The sequence below is a fragment of the Anolis carolinensis genome, chromosome 1 (assembly GCF_035594765.1).
Source record: "Anolis carolinensis isolate JA03-04 chromosome 1, rAnoCar3.1.pri, whole genome shotgun sequence".
NCBI classification, from domain to species: Eukaryota; Metazoa; Chordata; class Lepidosauria; order Squamata; family Dactyloidae; genus Anolis; species Anolis carolinensis.
In genome coordinates this window covers 138,728,426-138,749,362 of record NC_085841.1, presented here as the reverse complement: position 1 = coordinate 138,749,362, position 20,937 = coordinate 138,728,426, and the positions used below count along the sequence as shown (strand labels likewise).

Here is a 20,937-nt window from a genome sequence, read left to right as displayed (position 1 = left end):
TTTCTTTTTTTTTAAGCTTCCCGAGCAGCAGTGAATTTCTTTCCTTTGAGCTTCCCGAATAGCAATTTTGTTCTTTTGACCTTCCTGAGGAGAAGTGAAAACTACCTCAGAAGGAGAAGCAGTTCAGCAGCCGTTTTGACTGCAGAGAGTGCAGTCACTAGAGGGTGCCATTTTGTGGGAACAATTCTTGAGGGAAGCCTTATCTGAGGAAAATATGGCTTTCAGAGCCACAATAGTTATTTTTAAGTCTAAGTAGAAGGTTTACAGTCTCAGTAAAAGGACTGAGAACCTTTAAAAGTTAGTGATCACTTTATTTTCAAGAGTCTATTAATAAGGGACAGCAACAGGAGAATAAGGACCTATAATCCAAAGTAACGGAGAATAGGATATTCAGCCCTTTCTGTCCAAAAGTATTTCAGTCTAATATAAGTAAAGTGATACAAATTTCAGGAGACTTAAAGATGTCTGCTTCTTCCTCACAAAAGAGCAGAATAACCAAGCCTACTTCAAAGGTGATGGCCTTTTGGCAAGACAAACCAAATTCTTTAAAACCCAAATATCAGAAGTCATGGCAGAGGATTTTAGACATGAGTCAAGCAAGCCATCGCTTCAGGCAGCAGAGAGAAATATTAAATTGTAAGGAAAGATTACAACATCAATGCTGTGAGTGGATAACATTCAGATAACATATCTTTGCTTGAGCACATTAAAACATCAGAATCTTTAAGTAATAAGGAAGAAATGTTATTGGAAAGAGAAGAGAGAAAGAATTTGAAACCATAATGAATGATTTATCTAACAAAATATTAGGTCAGGCAGAAGCAGACCCTGCCTCCCTTATAGAAACTGTTGATGAAGAACAAGGGTTACATATGTCTGGTAAAGGCACAGATACAAAGTCAAACAGGTCTGTGTGTACATTAGCAGGCAAATCGAGATCATCTCACACATCCCAGAACAGAAAGAATGAGAGGGACGTCTGTTCATAGTGGTTCCTCTGGCCAATCCCTTAGTCTGGTCATAAATGCTAGGGCCGAAGCAGCTGCCGCATCCAAACAAATAGAATTTCTTAAGAAAAGACAAATTTTTGCAGAAGAAGCAGAAATGGAAGCTGCAATTACCATCAAGAAAGCGGAGCTGGATGCCGCAGACACTGCCAAGAAGGCAGAAATGGAAGCCGCAGCCACTGCCAAGAAGGCAGAAATTGAGGCCACAGCTGCCGCCAAGCAGGCAGGATGTCAAGTAAAAACAGAAGCTGCTCTAAGCAACATTACCACAGGTTGCAAAGGCTGAGGTGTTACAAGTAAAAGCTTCAGTCCTAGAACAAGATCTCTTAGGAAATGCATCCCCTCCAGATGTTACAACAGAAGATCCTGTAGCAAAAGTGGATTCTTATTTAAACACCCAAATTGTCAATATCGCAGCCCCTCCTATGGTAACAGAAAGTGCAGTGGCAAATCCTCCTTTTGTGTCACAACCAGAAATCACAGAGGTTTCTGCACCCAAAGAACATTATTTGCCATACGCAGAAGTAACAAGTTAAGCAGCAGTTTCATTGCATGATATATCTCAAACCAAGTTAGAGCAAAGTCTTCCAGTAGGCACACAGGACTCGATACAGTCAAACTGCACGATGCCAATGGCTGCATTCAGTCTCAATCCCAAAACATCTAGTTAGGTTCCAGAGAACCCCCAGATCCAAACTAACTCTGAACCAATTCCACAGCAGCCCTCAGTCCTACTTGATGTTTTAAATAACACCTTCTATAGAAACCCAAGAAGGGACTTAGCAGACAGGCATTCAGAAATTCTCTGATAAGCCAGAAGATTACATGTTGTGGAAGAATACCTTTCAGTCAGCTCTCAAGCAACTAAAATTACCTGTAGAGGAAGATTTAAATTTATTGATGGCCTGGTTGGAACCCACTTCTTCCATACAGGTGAAGAGAATTTATGCAGCAAACATAAACAACCCACATGCAGCTTTAAATCGGGTATGGGACTGTCTCAATGAACGTTATGGATCATCTACACAAATAGAAATGTTGCTCTTGCAAAAGCTTAGATCATTCCCTGCATTTACAAAATGAGAAATTATGTGATAATGCAGATTTGCCTGAAGAATTGGAAGCAGCTAAGAAAAATCCAGAATCACCAGGGCTTGCATGTTTGGATCAATATTTAACACAACAAGAGATTATTGATAAGCTACCCTTTCCATTGAAGGAGGCATGGGGTAGAGAAGCTTTCTCTTATAAAGAAGCTCATCAACGGAAATACCCACCATTTGCACATCTTGTAAGGTTTCTCTTAAGATCAGCTAGAGAGAAGAATGATTTGCAAACGGGGTTTCCTCTTTTATATCAAAAAGGATAAGAAACATTTCATAGAAATCAAAAGCAAACCACAAGTCATGGTTAGAAAAACTGAAACCAAGGTAAAAACAGTTGAAGATTACCCAAAGACATCAGCAGGTGTAATATGTCCAGTATACCAGATAGCACATAATCTAAATAACTACAAAGAGTTCAGGAGTAAGCCTTATGAAGAAAGTTTAACCTTCACCAGAGATCAAAGGCTTTGTTTTAAATGTGGTTTTACAAACCACATAGCTAAAGACTGCAGAAGTAAGGTGAAATGTCAAGAATGCTTTAGTGAAAAACACTGCTCTGCACTACACCGTGAAACAACAACTCAGCAGAAAGGAAAGAACTCTGAAAAGTCAGAACACATTCTTGTAGAAACACCACAATCTAAGGAGATTAAGATAGCAACATCAACTTGCACAGCTTTGTGTGGAGAAGCAGAAAAAGAGCGAACTGCAATCTTTAGCTATGTGTCATCCTATCTGCTTGATAGATGCCTATCCTGAGAACTCTCCAGATCAAGTTAGACGCATATAAGTTACCTTATATTCCCAAAGTGATACCTCCCTAGCAACACCTGAATTCTTTAACATCTTTAAAATTCAATCAAACGATGTAGAATACGTTATGACTACTTGTGGGAGAGATCAGGTCATGGTGGGGAGAGTAGCATCTGGATTCATGCTCCAGACTACTGATGGCATGAAAAAAATTAGGTTACCAACATTCTTAGAATGCCAAAATATACCTAAAGATGAAAGGCAAATCTCTACAAAAGAAACTGCTATGAGTCATGCACATCTAATATCCACAGCACATAAGTTACCAAGATTTGACCTTAGCGCAAAGATTATTTTGCTTATTGGCATAGATTGTCTAGACTTGTTTTGAGTTAAAAAGCAAATAAAAGGTTGACTAGGAGCATTAATTGTTCAAGAGCTAGAGATAGGCTGGACTATCCTAGGTTCAGTATGCTTAAACTACAAAAGGATGCCTTCTCATGCTCAAACCTTTTGCACAAGCTTATGCCAAATGGATGTCCTACACCAGGGGTCCCCAAACTACGGCCCGCGGGCCACATGCGGCCCATTGGAGCCATTTATCCGGCCCGCACGCATCTTTCCCGCCGCCGCCACCAAGGAATGTGCACATGGGGCGAGTAAAAGGCCTGCGCCTTTCCTCCCTTGCCCCGTGGGCAGCATTCCCACCGCCATCACCGAGGAAGGCAGCGGGAAAGGTGCGTGCTGGGTGAGAGAGGAGAGAAAGTCGCACGTCTTTTCCTAGTCCCGTGGGCAGCTTTCCCGCTGCTGCCGCTAAGGAAGATGCACAGGGGGGGAGTAAAAGGCCTGCGCCTTTCCTCCCTTGTCCCACGGGCAGCTTTCCCGCTGCTGCTGCCGAGGAAGATGCACAGGGGGTGAGTAAAAGGCCTGTGCCTTTCCTCCCTCGCCCCACGGGCAGCTTTCCTGCCACCACCACCAAAGAAGGCAGCGGGAAAGGTGTGTGCTGGGCGAGAGAGGAGAGAAAGGCGCATGCCTTTTCCTCGCCCCGTGGGCAGCTTTCCCGCTGCTGCCGCTAAGAAAGATGCACAGGGGGGGGAGTAAAAGGCTTGCACCTTTCCTCCCTCATCCTGTGGGCAGCTTTCCCACCGCTGCCACTAAGGAAGGCAGTGGGAAAGGTGCGTGCTGGGAGAGGGAGGAGAGAAAGGTACATGCCTTTTCCTAGCCCCGCGAGCAGCTTTCCCTCTGCTGCCGCCGAGGAAGATGCACACGGGGCAAGTAAAAGGCCTTCGCCTTTCCTCCCTTGCCCCGTGGGCATCTTTCCCGCCCCTGCCACTGAGGAATGCAGCGGGAAAGGTGCGTGCCGGGTGAGGGAGGAGAGGAAAGCGCACACCTGTCAGGACCCAGGCTGCAGAGCACCAATAACCTTACACAGAGGCCAGAATCTATCTAATATCTTTATTATAGAAATATATAAAGTCAATAAAAACAAGTGAAGAATAAAGTTCAGAAGCAGACCTTCCAGATGAGGTCAAATATAGTCCAGAAATGTATTGTCCAATATAAGATATTAGAGTCCAAAGTTATAATCCACTTGACCGAAACACACACTTTGCCGAGCAATAGTGTGGGGAATGACAGAGTCTTTAAGGTCCAATGAAGCTTGACAACTAGGCTAGAAAATAACTTGATTCTTGGCTAGATCAAAGGCTTGGAACGAGGCAAACACGAAACATGAACAGAGTCCAAGGAAGTCCGTGAAAACAAGGCAAGGCTGGAAACTTGATCCGGGAAACAAGGAATTGGGGTTACGAAGTCCACACACGATCTCACTCCTCAAGCTGAACGATTGACTCCGCAAAGTTCCCCTTGTGAGCAGCACCTATATTGGGTCTTGTTTTCCCGCCGACAGAACACTTTCCCTAGAGAACGAGAAGCGAAACCCAACTCTGTCCAGATGCATGACTCCTTAGAATTTCCCAAGGGAAGCAGACCTAATCAGCTAATTGTTTGGCAGCGATTCTCAGGCTCCGGCGATTTGCCTCCCTGGCTCCCCTATCTCTATTATAATTGTCCCTCCGGGAAAACGGGGGGGAATTCTGCCCAAGGCCTGTTTGGCCACATCCTTGAGGACAAACATCCTCCAGGTGGAGAGGCTCCGATTCTGGCAGAAACAGCGGAAATCCCATGTTTTCCTCTTCGTCTGCCACAATAGTACTAGGAACAGGACTACAAGGCCCATGAGTCATCACAACACCTTTTCCTCATCTCGCATGCACCTCCCCACCCCCTGCCGCCGCTGAGGAGACAAGCAGGGAGACAAGGCAAGACAAGCAGGGAGTCCGCATGTGCCTCTCTCCCTCCTCAGTCATTCCAATGTGAATAATTGAAAGAATACTCTTCAGCCCTGTTGTGGATTCATTTTTCTTGAAGGCTAGCAATCTCTTCCAACGGTGGTTGTTGTTGTTGGTCAGGGGTCCTTTATGTTTTGGTGCACAAAAGCAGAAGGGGGGTTGGATTAGATGGCCGAAGGACCATGTTAATTCCAACCATGTTAATTGCAGTATTATTATTATTATTATTATTATTATTATTATTATTATTATTGGATGGATATCTGTCAGGGGTGCTTTGATTATGGTGTGGTGCACAAAAACAGAAGGGGGTTGGAGTAGATGGCCCAAGGGGTTTCTTCCAACCCTCATTATTTTTATGATGATGATGATGATGATGATTATTATTAACATTGAGGCTTTATTTGTTCCTTTTTGTTTGTTTTTTACTTCAAAATAAGATATATGCAGTGTGCATAGGAATTTGTTCATAATTTAAAGAAAAACTTTAATCTGGCCCTCCAATGATCTGAGGGACCGTGAACTGGCCCCCCGTTTAAAAAGTTTGGGGACCCCTGTCCTACACAGATGTTAGATTGTCTAAATCACATCCAGATACGTTTCCGAAATACCGAGGGTTCAGAGTCTTCAGTATTTCGGACTACAGATCATGACAACCTAATAGCTTTGTCCAAAGAAAACAAGCATCTCCTAGATGTAATGGAAAAAAAGTGCATCCAGGATAAAAAAGGTAACTGGGTTGCACCCTTGTTCTTAGAAGAGGAAAATCTAGAGCAACCACAATGTGCATATCTAGATCAACATCTGATACAACATGAGGCTGTTGACAAGTTGCCTCATCCAATAAAAGAAACATGGGCAAAAAGTCTTTACCTATAAAGAAAATAATCAACAGGAGGAACTTCTTATAGGTTTTTTCTCACATGCAAACAGTGTTAGTACTCCAGAACCAGCAGACAAGTCTTATATTGTCTAATATGAAGAAAGCAATCATACTGATAATAAAAGTTCCGTGCAGCCTAGTGCTTCAAGGTCTGTCATAAAAGATGAAATTGAAGATACATCCACATTGCAGACTGCACTTAAAACCATTTCCTCAACTCAAAGAACATAATCAGATATACCTTCTGACCATCCAGAGGTTCAAGTGTCTGTACAGCAAGCTATAGATGAGACAATGACATCTCCAATAGTGCAACCACCCACCAATGTTGATGTTGACATTTTTGCCCCACCAGCAAAGATTACTAAAGAAGAATGGATGGCTGGTCGCAAAGAGTCTTAATTGTCTAAATCATAGCCAAGCAGAACTTCAAAAGGACAGTGAGCATAATACAGATAGCCACAAGAACACTAGAAGTGATCCTACATTATCACAAATGGTAGTGAGTCATACAAACTTCCACCCTGATGGCTCAGATGTGTGTAATCATTTGCAAGCAGAATATATGACCTCACAGGCTACCACCAATCAATTAAGATCTGAGCTTGCCAAAGGACCCCGACAAGATGATGTACATGAGCAAGAAATTCAGAAACTTCCGGAAACAGAGTATCAACTTGAAGAAGCCCATGGTCGGCTAAAAGAGCAGGAACAGTTGTCTAGTGAAAATCTATTGGTCAAAGAACAGCAGGTTGCTGATCTTCAAATAAAGCCTTCATATTCTGAGGGGGAGCTAAGGGAGATAGCAGCAATGGTAACCAAACTGCAGCAACAGTTAAATGGGGTGAAGCAGCAGTGCCAGGATCGTCTGAGCCTTCGGTAGAGCACCCAGCAGAGTGAAGGTGCTGGAGTTGAGACAAGAGCTTGTACCCATTCAGGGGAGTGTTGCAGTGTCGCAGAGGACAGGTTTGCCTTCCATGTTCCAGAATTAAAGGTAAGCTTTGACCGAAGAGGATTTAGTCCACATGAAGGAGGGTCACAAGGACATAGAAGTGTGGGACTCTGAAAGGCCAACAACATACTTCGTCCTGCCATTTCATCTAGATGTATCTAGAGACTGTAGGAGAGCTGAAGGATGAAACACTGAAGACAAAGGGATGCTGAATCTACAAGTTAGAACAGTTATAGTCTGTTTTAGATTAGTTTATATTTTGTATGTTATTAATTTGTTATTAGGTAAAGGTAAAGGTTTTCCCCTGACGTTAAGTCCAGTCGTGACTGACTCTGGGGGTTGGTGCTCATCTCCATTTCTAAGCCGAAGAGCGTTGTCCGTAGACACCTCCAAGGTCATGTGGCTGGCATGACTGCATGGAGAGCCATTACCATCCCGCCGGAGCGGTACCTACTGCTCTACTCAAATTGGCATGTTTTCGAACTGCTAGGTTGGCAGGAGCTGGTGCTAACAGCGGGCGCTCATTCCGCTCCCGGGATTTGAACCTGGCACCTTTTGGTCCGCAAGTTCAGTAGCTCAGCGCTTTAACACACTGTGCCACCAGGGGCCCCAATTTGTTATTAATAAGAGGTAAAACGTATTAATAAGTTTTAGGTGGGTAGTGTCATGCCATGAGGAGGCAAGCATCACCTGCTGCCCTGTTCCTTTAAGATTCTAAAGGGGCGAAGCTTAGCCTTGGCTCCTGCCAACCTGGAAATGGAAGTTATTTTTTGTCAGTTAGATTTTGTCAGTTGGTGAAGCACTGGAAGGAAGAGTGGAAGCTAAAAGGAGCACAGAAATTCACGTCATGTCAGAACTGTATTTAGAGCAGATTAAAAGGCCATAGAATACAGCAATAAAATCACGAAAACATTGTATTAAAGTCACCTCAAAGCTACAAAGAATCCAGTCATGACAAGACTTTATACTGTGTGGCAATATCTATCCAGAACCGCATAGACTTAAAGCTTTCTTTCCTCTCAAGGGACTTTATAGTGGCAACAAGAGGAAAAGAGATCAGTTTTGTCTATTAATAAAGTATTTTGATTTACCAAATACAGTCTCCAATCTTTCCTTCGTACTATGGTGCCTTCCAGTTCTTTTAGTTAAGCATGGGGGCAGAACAGACACCTTGTTTTAGATCATGGCTTTTAAAACATTTCCACTTGTGACCGCTTTCCACCTGAGAAATGTTTACATGACCCAAGGTATATAAAATATGCATAAAAACCAAACATATATTGATCAGAAATTGGCGTGTGCAAAGCCTGCTAAACAGGCTGATTTTCCTTTTTGTGGACTCAGCCAGATCATCTTCTGCAGAGTCCACTGTAAACACTGTATGTTGTTGCTAACAGATTTGTATAAATGAGTGGCATTCAGAAACCCTTTACTGTTGTCAATTTTTTGGGGACTCCAACATTGAACCACGAGTATCTCATAAAAATAAGGCAGGGACAATGAAGAAAGGAGGGCTCCCCCTTCTTTATTCATTGTCCCTGCCTTATTTTTATGAGATACTCTTGGTGTGAGAAAAGGCAGAAGAGCAAGGCAGCCTCCTTCCACCTTGATGGGTAGCCTCCACTCCTCCCAGGATCACAGAAATACTGGCCCATTTATTCCCTAAACATTTTATTTTTACTTTTATTTGGAAATGTTTAATGAAAAGGAAGTTAAAAAAAAACCCCACATTTTTTCTCCTTTCATGGCAGGACTATGTTCCTAACTCTCACGAAAGTGGCACAGCTGCTATCATTTTGAATTTGTACTTGCTAACTACTGTTTTAAATCCTCTTATTGGGGAAAAGTTTGGGCTATAAATGAATGAATTAAATAAACAAATCTGCTACGCTATGGGTGGGCAAGCTTTGGAGGTCTAGGTGTGAAACCTGCCTCTCCAAATGTGTTATGAGAAATCCCAGCAAAAAATAAAATAAAACCAGAAGTGGCCGGAACTACATATTATTGCCCTCCCCCCCGCCAAAAAAACCCAAAAACAAATCACTAAACAAAATTAACCCCAAAGGCCCCACACCATTTGGGAAGGGGGAAGGCGCCTTTTGCCTTAAAGGAGAACTACAAGCTCAGGAAGATTGCTACATGAAGACAATGTGCTGTTCAGTCCTGGTATAGATGCTGCTGAACTAGGGGTCGGGGAAGAAATGATATGAACTTCCACAGTTTTGATTCTCATCAGATCAAGGCAAATCTGAATGGACTCACCTTTGTGATTTTTACCGTATTCTTTACTTTCTCACTCATCAGGTCATGCCAAAGTTCACAAGAATCATTTTTGAAGTTGGAAACCTTGTCATCACCTAAAAGTCAAATCCATTCAGAATTAATTTGCAATAGGAGGAAAATACGATGCAGTACGCTACAAAAGGTAACAGTTAAAGGAGTAGACATTTATCTATAGTCTGAGATTTTCTCAACATAAAACATTTTTCAAAATGTGACTAATAACTCTGTTTCAAGATGCATGGAGAGATCTGTTCATAATCTTTATGTCCTCCTTTATTTCTGTAATAAAAAGTGTGTGCCTCTGTCTGAGTTGTCTATCCAAAACCATGAAACCCAAGTATCTTCAAAAACTGTATCAATACTGGGTTGTTGTATGTCTTTCGGGCTGTGTGGCCATGTTCCAGAAGTATTCTCTCCTGATGTTTCGCCCACATCTATGGCAAGCATCCTTAGAGGTTGTGAAGCATGGCCAAAAAGCCAACTGTTTGGTTCAGATACACAGATGACACCTTCACAATTTGGAGCCATGGAGAGGAAGAACTCAGCAAGTTCCTGGACCACCTTAACAGCATTCACCCAAACATCCAATTCACCATGGGAAAAAAAAGGAAGAAAAACTGCAATTTCTGGTCATCTGCAAACCCAATCAACAATTGGGCCACACAGTTTACAGAAAACCTACACACACGGATAGATACCTTCATAAAAACTCCAACCATCACCCAAGTCAAAAGAGAAGCACAATCAAAGCCCTGACAGACCGTGCACAAAGAATCTGCGAACCTCACCTAAACTGGGCTCTACAGGCCAATGGATACTCCACCACAGACATCAGAAGAGCTGCAAGGCCAAGAACAAGCCATGAGAGTAAAGACAAAGATTCACCCAGAGGAAAGGTGTTCTTACCATACAACCACTGACCGCATAGGCAAACTGAAGAAGAAGCACAACCTACAAACTATCTATAAACCCACAAAGAAAATCCAACAAATGCTACGGTCAGCGAAAGACAAGAGGGATCCTCTCTCCTCTGCAGGAGTCTACCGGATACCATGCAGCTGTGGACAAGTCTACATAGGGACCACCAAACGCAGCGCCCAAACAAGAGTCAAAGAACATGAAAGGCACTGCAGTCTAATTCAACCAGAGAAATCAGCCATAGCAGAGCACTTGATGAACCAGCCTGGACACAGTATATTATCTGAGAACACAGAAATGCTGGACCACTCCAACAACTATCATGTCGGACTACACAGAGAAGCCATTGAAATCCACAAGCATGTGGACAACTTCAACAGAAGGGAGGAAACCATGAAAATGAACAAAATCTGGCTACCAGTATTAAAAAAAACTCTAAAATCAAAACAGTAGATGGGAACCAACACTCTGAGGGCAGAGGAGCCCCAAGGACGGCTAATGACTGAACAAAGGATGCCCCCCCAGGCAAGAAACAAAACCTTTCCAATGCTAATTAGGGTGATTAACTGAAACATTAATGCTGGCTTCCCAGTGACAAAGGACTCTTGCTACACCCTGGACTCTCCACAGATATATATATATATTTTCCTTTCTTTGCCTAGTTTCTCCATACCTCACAACCTCTGAGGATGCCTGCCATAGATGTGGGCGAAACGTTAGGAGAGAATACTTCTGGAACATGGCCACACAGCCCGAAAGACATACAACAACCCTGTGATCCTGGCCATGAAAGCCTTCGACAACACATTAAATCCTGTATCTTTCAGGCTTTTTTATGAACCTTTTGGTCTTAGGTCCACATCCTGATTAGTGCTAGGCAACTCGCCATCCTCCTGCACTGTTGGCTTTTTCTTTATTTCATCCTCAGATGACTGCACATCAGATTCCCTAGACTTATATTGCTTAACAACAGGAGTCCTCTGTTCTTGCTGTTTGCTATCCTCATGAGTTCCCTTACTAACAACAGGTAAGAAAACCTCACTGTTTGCATGTACCTTTACCAGTTCTGACTTCTTGCAAAATTAGCAGACGTGGAAATTACAATCCTGCCATCCTTGTCTAGGAATCTCCAGGCTTTTGCCCCCGTGCATAACCAACCATAGTCAGCGTCTGGGCCTTATCCTGCCCTTTTCTCCTTTTTGCCTTGGGTATATGAACCCATGCCTCTAAACCAAAAGTCCTCAAATGCCCTAGAGGTGGTTTCTTTTGATAAAGTAAATAAGGAGTGTTTTGCTTTGCCTCTGACCACAGCCTATTTATCAAATATCCTGCAGTCAGTGTTGCCTCTCCCCAAAGATCCTGAGGTTGGCCTGAGTCTTCTAGTATAGAGTCTTTAACAATTTGGATTTGTTTCACATAACATTCAATCTTTACATTCTCTGGCTCTGATACCCGCATGTCAACCTGTGCTTTATGCTCCTTCTTGAGAAAATTTTCCAGATTGTGAGAGAATCATAGAATAGTAGAGTTGGAAGAGACCTCATGGGCCATCCAGTCCAACACCCTGCCAAGAAGCAGGAAATCGCATTCAAAGCACCCCCGACAGATGGCCATCCAGCCTCTGCTTAAAAGCCTCCAAAAAGGAGCCTCCACACAGGAGAGAGTTCCACTGCCCAACAGCTCTCACAGTGAGGAAGTTCTTCCTGATGTTCAGGCAGAATCTCCTTTCCTGTAGCTTGAAGCCATTGTTCTGCATCCTAGTCTCCAGGGCAGCAGAAAACAAGCTTGCTCCCTTCTCCCTATGACTTCCCTTCACGTATTTGTACATGGCTATCAGGTCTCCTCTCAGCCTTCTCTTCTGCAGGCTAAACATGCCTAGTTCTTTAAGCCACTCCTCATAGGGCTTGTTCTCCAGACCCTTGATCATTTTAGTTGCCCTCCTCTGGACGCTTTCCAGCTTGTCAACATCTCTCTTCAACTGTGGTGCCCAGAATTGGACACAGTATTCCAGGTGTGGCCTGACCAAGGCAGAATAGAGGGGTAGCATGACTTCCCTGGATCTAGATGCTATACCCCTATTTATGCAGGCCAGAATCCTGTTGGCTTTTTTGGCAGCCGCATCACATTGTAGGCTCATATTTAACTTGCAGACTTACAGAGTGGAGAGGTAAACTCTCCACTCTGTAAGTCTGCAATGCCTTAATCCCAGCATTAAATTGCCTTTTAACGTAGGCTACCCAGTTTTTGAATATGCCAAAAACTTCACGTTTCTGCTTTAAAACAAAATTCCAAGCAAAATTGGAATAGTCATTTAAAATACATAAACAGAAAACTGCCCCTCCTTTACTAGGCTTAAATGGTCCAATCAGATCTGCATGAACCAGCTTGGGCTCCTCAAGCTCTTTTTGCAGATTGGTGCAGACTGGGCTTTAGTCTTCTTGCAAATGTTGCAATCTAAGAATTTCTGGCAATCCTTTAAATTTGCAACTTCACCAAATTCCTGCATTTTGTACACCTTAAAACTTGGATGTCCCAATGCCCTGTGCAATTCATGTATGCACCCTTGGTGAATGGGAGTATTCTTACTAATCATGTTAACCTCACTTTGACTACCTCTTGGAGTTAACACATACAAATCTCCTTGTAACTTTCCAGTCCCACAAAGTTTCTTCCCTTTTAAGATTTTAACCTCACCCCCAGAGATATTTTAATAATACCCCTCCTTATCCAGTGAACTCACTGACAGGTTATATTCAATCTCTGGAACAAATAATGCATTTTTCAATGTTCTACCTGAATGCTTAACATAAACATCTCCCTGCCCCTCAACATGGTAACAAACACCATCTGCAAGGGAAACTTTAGCACATTCAGGTTTGACAAAATTAGAAATTAGCTCTCTCAATATTCACAACATGCTGAGAGCATCCAGAGTCAATAAGAAAAATGTCCTCATCTTCTCTGCTTCCTTGGGACTGCACCATCTTGACGTGTGATGAACCCCTCCTCTAGTTCATCTTCCTCTTCTGTTGCTTAGGACAGTCTCTTTTGAGATGTCCAGGAGATCTGCGGTTGAGGTACCTCTTGACCATGTAGACTCTCCATCTCTTCTTCAGTAACTGCTGCAGCTGCTCCTGTTGATCGCCTCCCCTGAAACTCCAGGCCACAATCCTTTCTCCTCTCCTAGTCGGCTGCTAGTCTTGCACAGATAAACTGCAGATTTAGCTGGCTCTGTGGAAGCGATTCTAATGAGTTAACAATGCCATCAGAAGAATCGCACTTGTTCTCCTGTGAGATAATATCCTCTCTTGCCCCAGCTGCAAAAATAAAGTCTGCAGTGTTTGCAAAAGTTCCTTCAAATTTCCATTCTTTTGCAAACGTGTTCTGTATAATTTCCTTGCAAGAATAGCGACTGACGCTGCTGAACTTGAAGCATGGACTTCTCAGCCTCACCCAAATCTCATGGGCTGTTGTGGCTGCCAATGTGGATTAACTGGTCATCAACCACACTCAAAATGAGGGTTGATCTTGCTTTCTCATCTGCTCTGCGTTGTTCCTCTGAAGCCTGTTCCTGTACCAGAGCCACTGTGCATTCCCACAAGGATTTACTCCTCAGATAACTTTCCATCCTCAGTTTCCAGGTGGAGTAGTGATCGGCCCCAAGCCTGGCCATGGGAAAAGCTGCAAGATTAACTTCCATCTTCCAATTCCTCTTGCCAAAGCACAGCTTCACAAAATCACAGCTACAGTCTTTTAAAAAATAGTCTCTGCAGTGGCACTAACACAAGCAGGTGTGAAACTGGATCAGACAGGCCGTAAGTCTGGGCCCATAACCTATTACGGATTGATGCTGATAAATGGAAGCTCTTACGTATGCCCATGATCCAGTTACCCGCAGAACAATAACATGCCAATCAGGTTTGCAGAACAAAAATACAGGAACTTTACTAATTCTAAGAGATTAAAAAAAAACCAGTATTTACAATGGTCCTTCTAATCACTTACAGAAGTCTACAGTCATAAACAGTCCTTTCTTGGTCCACAAAACCACTTCAGAGAATACAGTCCTGGTTCTTCTCCCTCTTTTCTCAGCAGCAACAGGCCTCAAAATAGCAAGGCCATCCAGCAGTACTCAATCAGCACTGAAAACTTGTCCAAACTGGTTCTGTAGCAGCAGAACAGAAACAGTATCAAATCAATCCCCAGGTTTTTGCAGGCTCAGCCAATCAGCTTCATGTGCTTCATTTTCCAGTTAACACACACAAACACAGTGCTTTTGCAAACCATGACAAACATTACTAGAAATACACAGGACCGGCCCGAGGAAATTCAAAGGGGTACGCAAATATTTTTTTGCGCCCCCTCCCCTGCGCCGCAGGAGGTGTGGCCAGGACTGGCCCCGCCTCCCGCACCCTAACCCCGCCTCCCACGCCGGGCAGCCATGCCAAGCTGCGGCAGGAGTTCTTCCAGGCCGAAGCCTGAAAGGACTCCCGCTGCAGCGGGCGCGCGCTGTGGGAGGCGTGGCCGGTCCCGCCTCCCGCGGGGTGCGCCCTGGCCTGGCTGTGCCATGGCGCGCCCCGCAGGAGGCGGGGCCAGACCTGGCCCCGCCTCCGCGTCACACGGCCCCGCCTCCGCCAGGTGTGGCCCCGCCTCCCAGGGGCCCAATAGCGCCCCTGGGAAGGTGGCGCCCAACGCGGGGGCGTGGCCAGCGTGCCGTGTTGGGCCGGGCCTGGAAATACATAAGTTTCGCCTGTGATTCTAAGATGCAACTCATTTTAGGGATATTTAAATAGGAAAAAGTACAGTATTATGTGAAAGCATGACAGATCAATCATGCAGCTTGGATGGTTTAACAATATTATACAGAGCTCAGATGAGTTATTTTTGGACTGTGATTTTCACGCTGGCTGGGGGATTCTGAAGGTTGTAGCCCAAAACGACAACCTCTCCAAGGTCTGACATTACAACTCTTTAAAGTACAGTAGAGTCTCACTTATCCAACATAAACGGGCCGGCAGAACGTTGGATAAGCAAATATGTTGGATAATAAGGAGGGATTAAGGAAAAGCCTATTAAACATCAAATTAGGTTATGATTTTACAAATTAAGCACCAAAACATCATGTTATACAACAAATTTGACAGAAAAAGTAGTTCAATATGCAGTAATGCTATGTAGTAATTACTGTATTTACGAATTTAGCACCAAAATATCACGATGTATTGGATAAGTGAGACTCTACTGTACTTAAAAACTACAGATTAGAACTACAAATCCTGAAAAATTTCTAGTTCTAGTTCCAAATCATACCCGTATTTACTCAAGTCTAATGTGCCATTGAATCTAAAAGCAAACCTCAATTTCCAAAACCCTGATACAAAAACAAAACAAAAAAAGTATTTTCTGGTTAATCTAATGTGCAGCAACAAAAAAGTGCATTCTTGGTCTTTTTGGCAAAAAGCATGCACATTACAGTTGCTGCCTGCTTAGGATTCCTTCTTAAAAAACAAAATTGTTAGAGCACCAAAGCTTCCAGCAATGGAAAGGAAAACCTTGGGATACATCTGTGCTGTAGAATATCATGGTTCAATGCTATGGAATCATGGGGGCAGTCGTTTGACAAACCTTTGAGCCACCTCTGCCAAAGAATGCTGATGCCTCACCAAACTACAAATCCCAGGATTGCACAGCGTTGAGCCATGACCATTAAATGAGATAAAATCCCTCAAATAGGAGCTCCAGGTGCAGCTCCTGGAGCACTTTCCCCGTTGGCTTTGGTTCAGCACTAAGATTACTCTATGACACACCCTTATGCGCACCCTAAGTTTGGGGAGGTCATTAAGCCTGAAAAGGTGAGCATTAAATTTGAGTAAAAGTGGTATACAGAGGTCCTTCACTGAGATATTATTGAACCTTAGTTTACAAGTTTTTGGATAGTTGATTTGGAAATTGCTGATGAATGGGAGATGTTAAAGAGACTACCATCTATAAGACTCTCTCTAAAGCAATAGATTACTCTAAGCATAATAATTTAAGAATGGTACTCTTTTTATCAACATGACAGGACCTTTTATAAAAGGATGCTGCTAGTTTGATATTATTACTTAACATTGCTATTCTGCGAAAGTATAAGAGCAAGTTTGTTGATCAACACAAGCACCTGCTCAAAATGACTTAACAGATGTTTCTTCATTGGGCCCCAAATGATTCAAAGAAAGGTTACCTATACACACCCTATAGTACAGTAGCATACAGCTTCAATAACTTTGGATTTATCTACATTTTTAAAATTCAAGACAGCCATTAACTAGAGAAAAACATGGTGTGCTATAAAAAACAAGTAGAAATGTTCAACAATTTTATTTTACAAGATTTAGGAACACAAAAAATGTAAACATTTGATGGAAAAGGAATCTGAATCAACATTCTTTTGCTTGTATAAGAAACAGACCAATGATACATATGAATAAGGCTTAAGAGAAGTGTCTTAGAAAGGTCTTTGGGCCAAAGTACTGTGCAATGAATAGTCCTGTTAGCAGCCATCATTTCCATGCAGCTAAGTAAAACCCCTTCTTCTTTATCAGGGTTTTACATCTCAAATCATGCACTTAACAAGAGCCTCTAAAGTGTGAATCATGTAGCAGCATGAGTTGGGGGATTTTTAGCGCTCTCCTTGGGACTGCCACAGACTCTTCTAACCTCCTCCACCCATGCCCCAACTCCATTTTTTAACTTAAATTACCCATTTTCAGATAAAAAATCTCTGCCATTCAAAAATGTTGTCTAAAGTCTTGCTTTCTTCTGAGTAAATGTATCTATGCAATCAAGCCATAAAATAAATGTGCTTAGAATTGTAGGCATTTAGTGTAGACCTAGCTGTACTAAATGACTAAACTTTTTTGTCTTTGAAATGCTGGGTATTCAAAAATTATGATTCGCAGAAGCACAGTGAACAGCTTTCAGCTTTAAAAATAAAAAAGGTATAGCTGTCAACCACGCTGAGTTAAAACATCACCAAGGCCTGGAGCTAACAGTTGTGACTTAATCTAAAGAAGACATAATTTTTTTAAAAAAAAAATACAGCTTGCTTCACACTAGAACAAATATTATAGGTATAATACTCTGCAATAGAGAAATGGGAAAGAAAAAAAACCAAACAAAACCCACAGCATTCACCTTCATATTGATATTACAGAGGTTCATTCAATATTATGTGAATTACTTTGTTAAGAGTCCTGCTTTATCTAACCCTCTTCGTTGGGCATGGTCTAAACTTTAACAAAATCTTCCATAGATAAAATATACGCTTTCACAATAGCATGTCACATAATTAAATAACTAATCAAATTTTCCATAAAAGAATTTGGTTTTACATAAAACATTCTGTGTTCCATCAACTTACAGAACCACATAAACTTTCAATGTAAAATCTTATATGCAAGTTTCACTGCAGAATATTAACCTGCTTCTGTGAGTTTGAACATAACATCATTGTTAACAAATGGCCAACAGAGATTCTTGTGTTTTATGTCAACGTTCTCAAACAGCATTTACTCATGTAAAGTTAGTCCAGTATCAGAATGTCATAGTTGTTTATGCAAATATACAATATGAGATTCCTTTTATTTTTCATATAAGATTTACAGGGATATGAATTTTCAAGTTACATAGTTCTTGGGAATATCCATCTTTAATGTCTTCTGATTTGCTTTTAACCATTTTAAAAATATGAACATAAGATTTGTTCTATGATTCTGAAAACTTGAGAGTATTCATTGATCAATCAATTAGGTTAGAAATACATTTATGGAATAGTGAGCATTTAAAAGCCTGCCACTATCCAATTGTGCATGAAAATTTCTTATCTTGGTCTCAGAAACAATATCTTGGATACGTTCCCCCCCCCCCTCCAATAATAACACTGACAATGCTCACACGTTTTCCTTCCTTGTCATTCCTAACTATCCTTTAGAATGCCTGTCTTCAAGTGCCTTGAAGTAGCTCAGTATTATTTTCCAAGAGCAACTTACCAGTTTGGGGAAAACATCTATTTACAGATTTTTTTCCCTGAATGCTGAGATTCAGAAGAGAGTCTGTTTCACTTGTGTCTCCTTTTTCGTTCTCTGACATATAATTTAGAGTTGAATATTCTTTATTTTGAGGCATTATAGGTAGCACGCAGTCTGTACTTGACACACACTCATTCATTTCAGTCATTCTTTTTCTCTTTCTGCTGTGAATTGCACTGATTTTACTATGCTTTTTAAAGATTTCCTCTGGTTCACTTTTTGATGAACTGTTTTTGCAAACTGTTTCATCAGGACTCTGTGATTTCTGCAGGCATGAAAAAGGAAGGCTCAACCTTACTTTAGTCTTATTAAAGTTAGATGGTGAAAAATAATCTTCAAAAGAAGTGTCTTGGTCTTTGTTGGCCTGAACAGGACTAAGCAATGCTTGCAAAAAGTCATTACAAGAATCTTTCTTACTTAAAGCTGTGGTGCTCCGTCTAAGACTTGATCTCCTTCTGGATTTCTTTTGTTCTTTTGAAGAACAACCAGTTACTATTGGAGAAAGAACTGGATTAGTGGAAGGAACGTTGATTTCTGAATTTAAGTTGTTCCTGCTGGTTTCTTCTGTATCTTTCGAATGGGTTGTTCTTTCTAAAGAAACACTATAATCCAAATTATTTGGCTGAGAAAGGTGATTTCCAATTAGCATTCTAACACAATCATTCCTCCCACTGTGTTTTTGTGTAGAGGTCATTTCACAGCTTGCCTTTTCAACAAGCCACTCATCTTCCAAGCTGTTACGGAGAATTAGTTCTCTTTTCAAATGTTTTCCATTGGGTTGTTTTCTGCTTGTATGTTTGAAGTCATCTGCAGACAGCGGAGAGTTCCATAATGCAGCAGTGGAAATATCTGCAGTACTGTCAACTTCACATATTAATTCACTTGACTCTTTCACAGGTCCCTTTGTATCAATATTTTCCAACACGTCGGCTAAACCTGGGCTTAAAATGTGATTACTCTCTCCTAAAAACAAAACAAAACCCAAAAACAACAATTTAAATAAAAAATCCCACCAGTAATTTAACCACTTAAAAGTGACATAAAATTAAAGACAACACTTTTCAATAATATATCAATTATTACTAGTTTAAGAGTCAAGCTGATTTTAATACAGTGAACAACACTGTACTAAACAGAAATGCAGAGCAAGATTCTATACATTTCCAAATGTGGTACAATCTTATGCCAGCATAAATAAAATGGATCCCACAGTTGCACAATGATTGCCAGGGCCTTGCATTCATCCATTAAACAACAGTCAATTAGCTCCCCGCCCACCAAGTAAAAAGGGATGGCTGTAAGTATGTCTTTAGTAAAGACTGGCGGTGCAAGTGACTACAATTAAGCAATCCCCAAGAAACCACAATTATCTGTATAATGCTTTTTCACCATAACAGTATCCCATAGGCACACATGGTGAAAAAGAATCTATATAGCTGTCAATAGTAACAGAATAAATGTGCCCCTGCCCAACAGAGAAACTAAGTCTATGTGGGACATTGGTTGTAATGACTTTAGTTTTGATGAACATGTTACATGTATACAGCAACTGTTTGCAACTAAAGATATAGAATAATATTCAGGAAAACATGGGCATCCCTAAGTTTCACTGAACTCACATGCATTTAAGCAGTAAAACAGTACACATTTTAATGGGATCTATAAGTATCTGATTTTCTGTTAAATTTGCTTGTTTTGTATGTGATGGAGAATATGCTCTTGAACTGAAATGACAAGAAGGTTCACATTCCATTTCCTTGGGCTAAGGCATAGTTTACGGCATATTCCAAAATCATCTATGATGTCACATACGGTATAGATTTCACTTCAGATATTATATTTAAATACTTATTGTTAGTATTTATGTTTCAAAATATAAAGCATGGGGTGTAAATATATATATATATTTACCTGATAACAATTCACAAGTTGCACTGGTACTAAAAGGACTCTGTTCTTGCAATGTTGGAACAGAACTGGGATTAGACACTTGAGACATTTGTGAAGCTGGGGGGATGAGGACGGGAACAGAGACAAAATATTAGCCATTATTTATTAAATAATACAAAAAGACAAAATTGGTTTTCACTTTTAAATAAAGAGTGATGAATCTGGGGATCTCCAGAAGATATTGGACTTTTAGATATATGACATTGGATAGATGAACTTCAAGTTAAACTAATACGTTGATACATGTTGATTTGGGCTTGACACTTCATTATTTAATGGATAAACTGCATCTTTCTTCTATATTTTCTACTTTCCTCTCTGCCTTGTCAGATAAAGTATCCAAAATGTTCATGTCTTTAAATTCATCTACTTGCTTTCTTGGTCCTTTTGCTTCTCTTGTTAATAACTGCTGTCCCTGCCATTTCCCCCTCTCTTCTCCATATTATTGCTCTGTTGCTTTCAACTGGTTCTGCTATTGCTTCTCCAATTCTTCATAAGCCTTCAATTGGTGCCTCCTGTCTATCTAATTCATGGTAGCCTTTCTTCTAGAAAGTTTTGGAACATACTGTTCATGCAAACTGAAATCTTTCTTTCTCAAATTTTTTGCAATAGACCCCTGAAAATCTTGGAAATTGCCCTAGAGACAGTTCTTAAGGAAAACACAG

At 41.4% G+C, this 20,937-nt stretch overlaps 1 protein-coding gene across 3 annotated transcripts in view; it reads right to left on the bottom strand.

Moving 5' to 3' along the window:
* The window catches only part of mcph1 (microcephalin 1), a 137,650-nt gene that overhangs the window by 99,647 nt on the left and 17,066 nt on the right, over positions 1 to 20,937 (bottom strand). For all 3 annotated transcript variants that reach the window (XM_008118033.3, XM_062982906.1, XM_062982913.1), the window contains exons 7-9: positions 20,234 to 20,329; positions 18,284 to 19,285; positions 9,315 to 9,409 (exon numbers count right to left, since the gene is read on the bottom strand). In XM_008118033.3, coding sequence (XP_008116240.1) covers positions 9,315 to 9,409; positions 18,284 to 19,285; positions 20,234 to 20,329 — 1,193 coding nt within the window. The remainder of the gene's footprint in view (positions 1 to 9,314; positions 9,410 to 18,283; positions 19,286 to 20,233; positions 20,330 to 20,937) is intronic.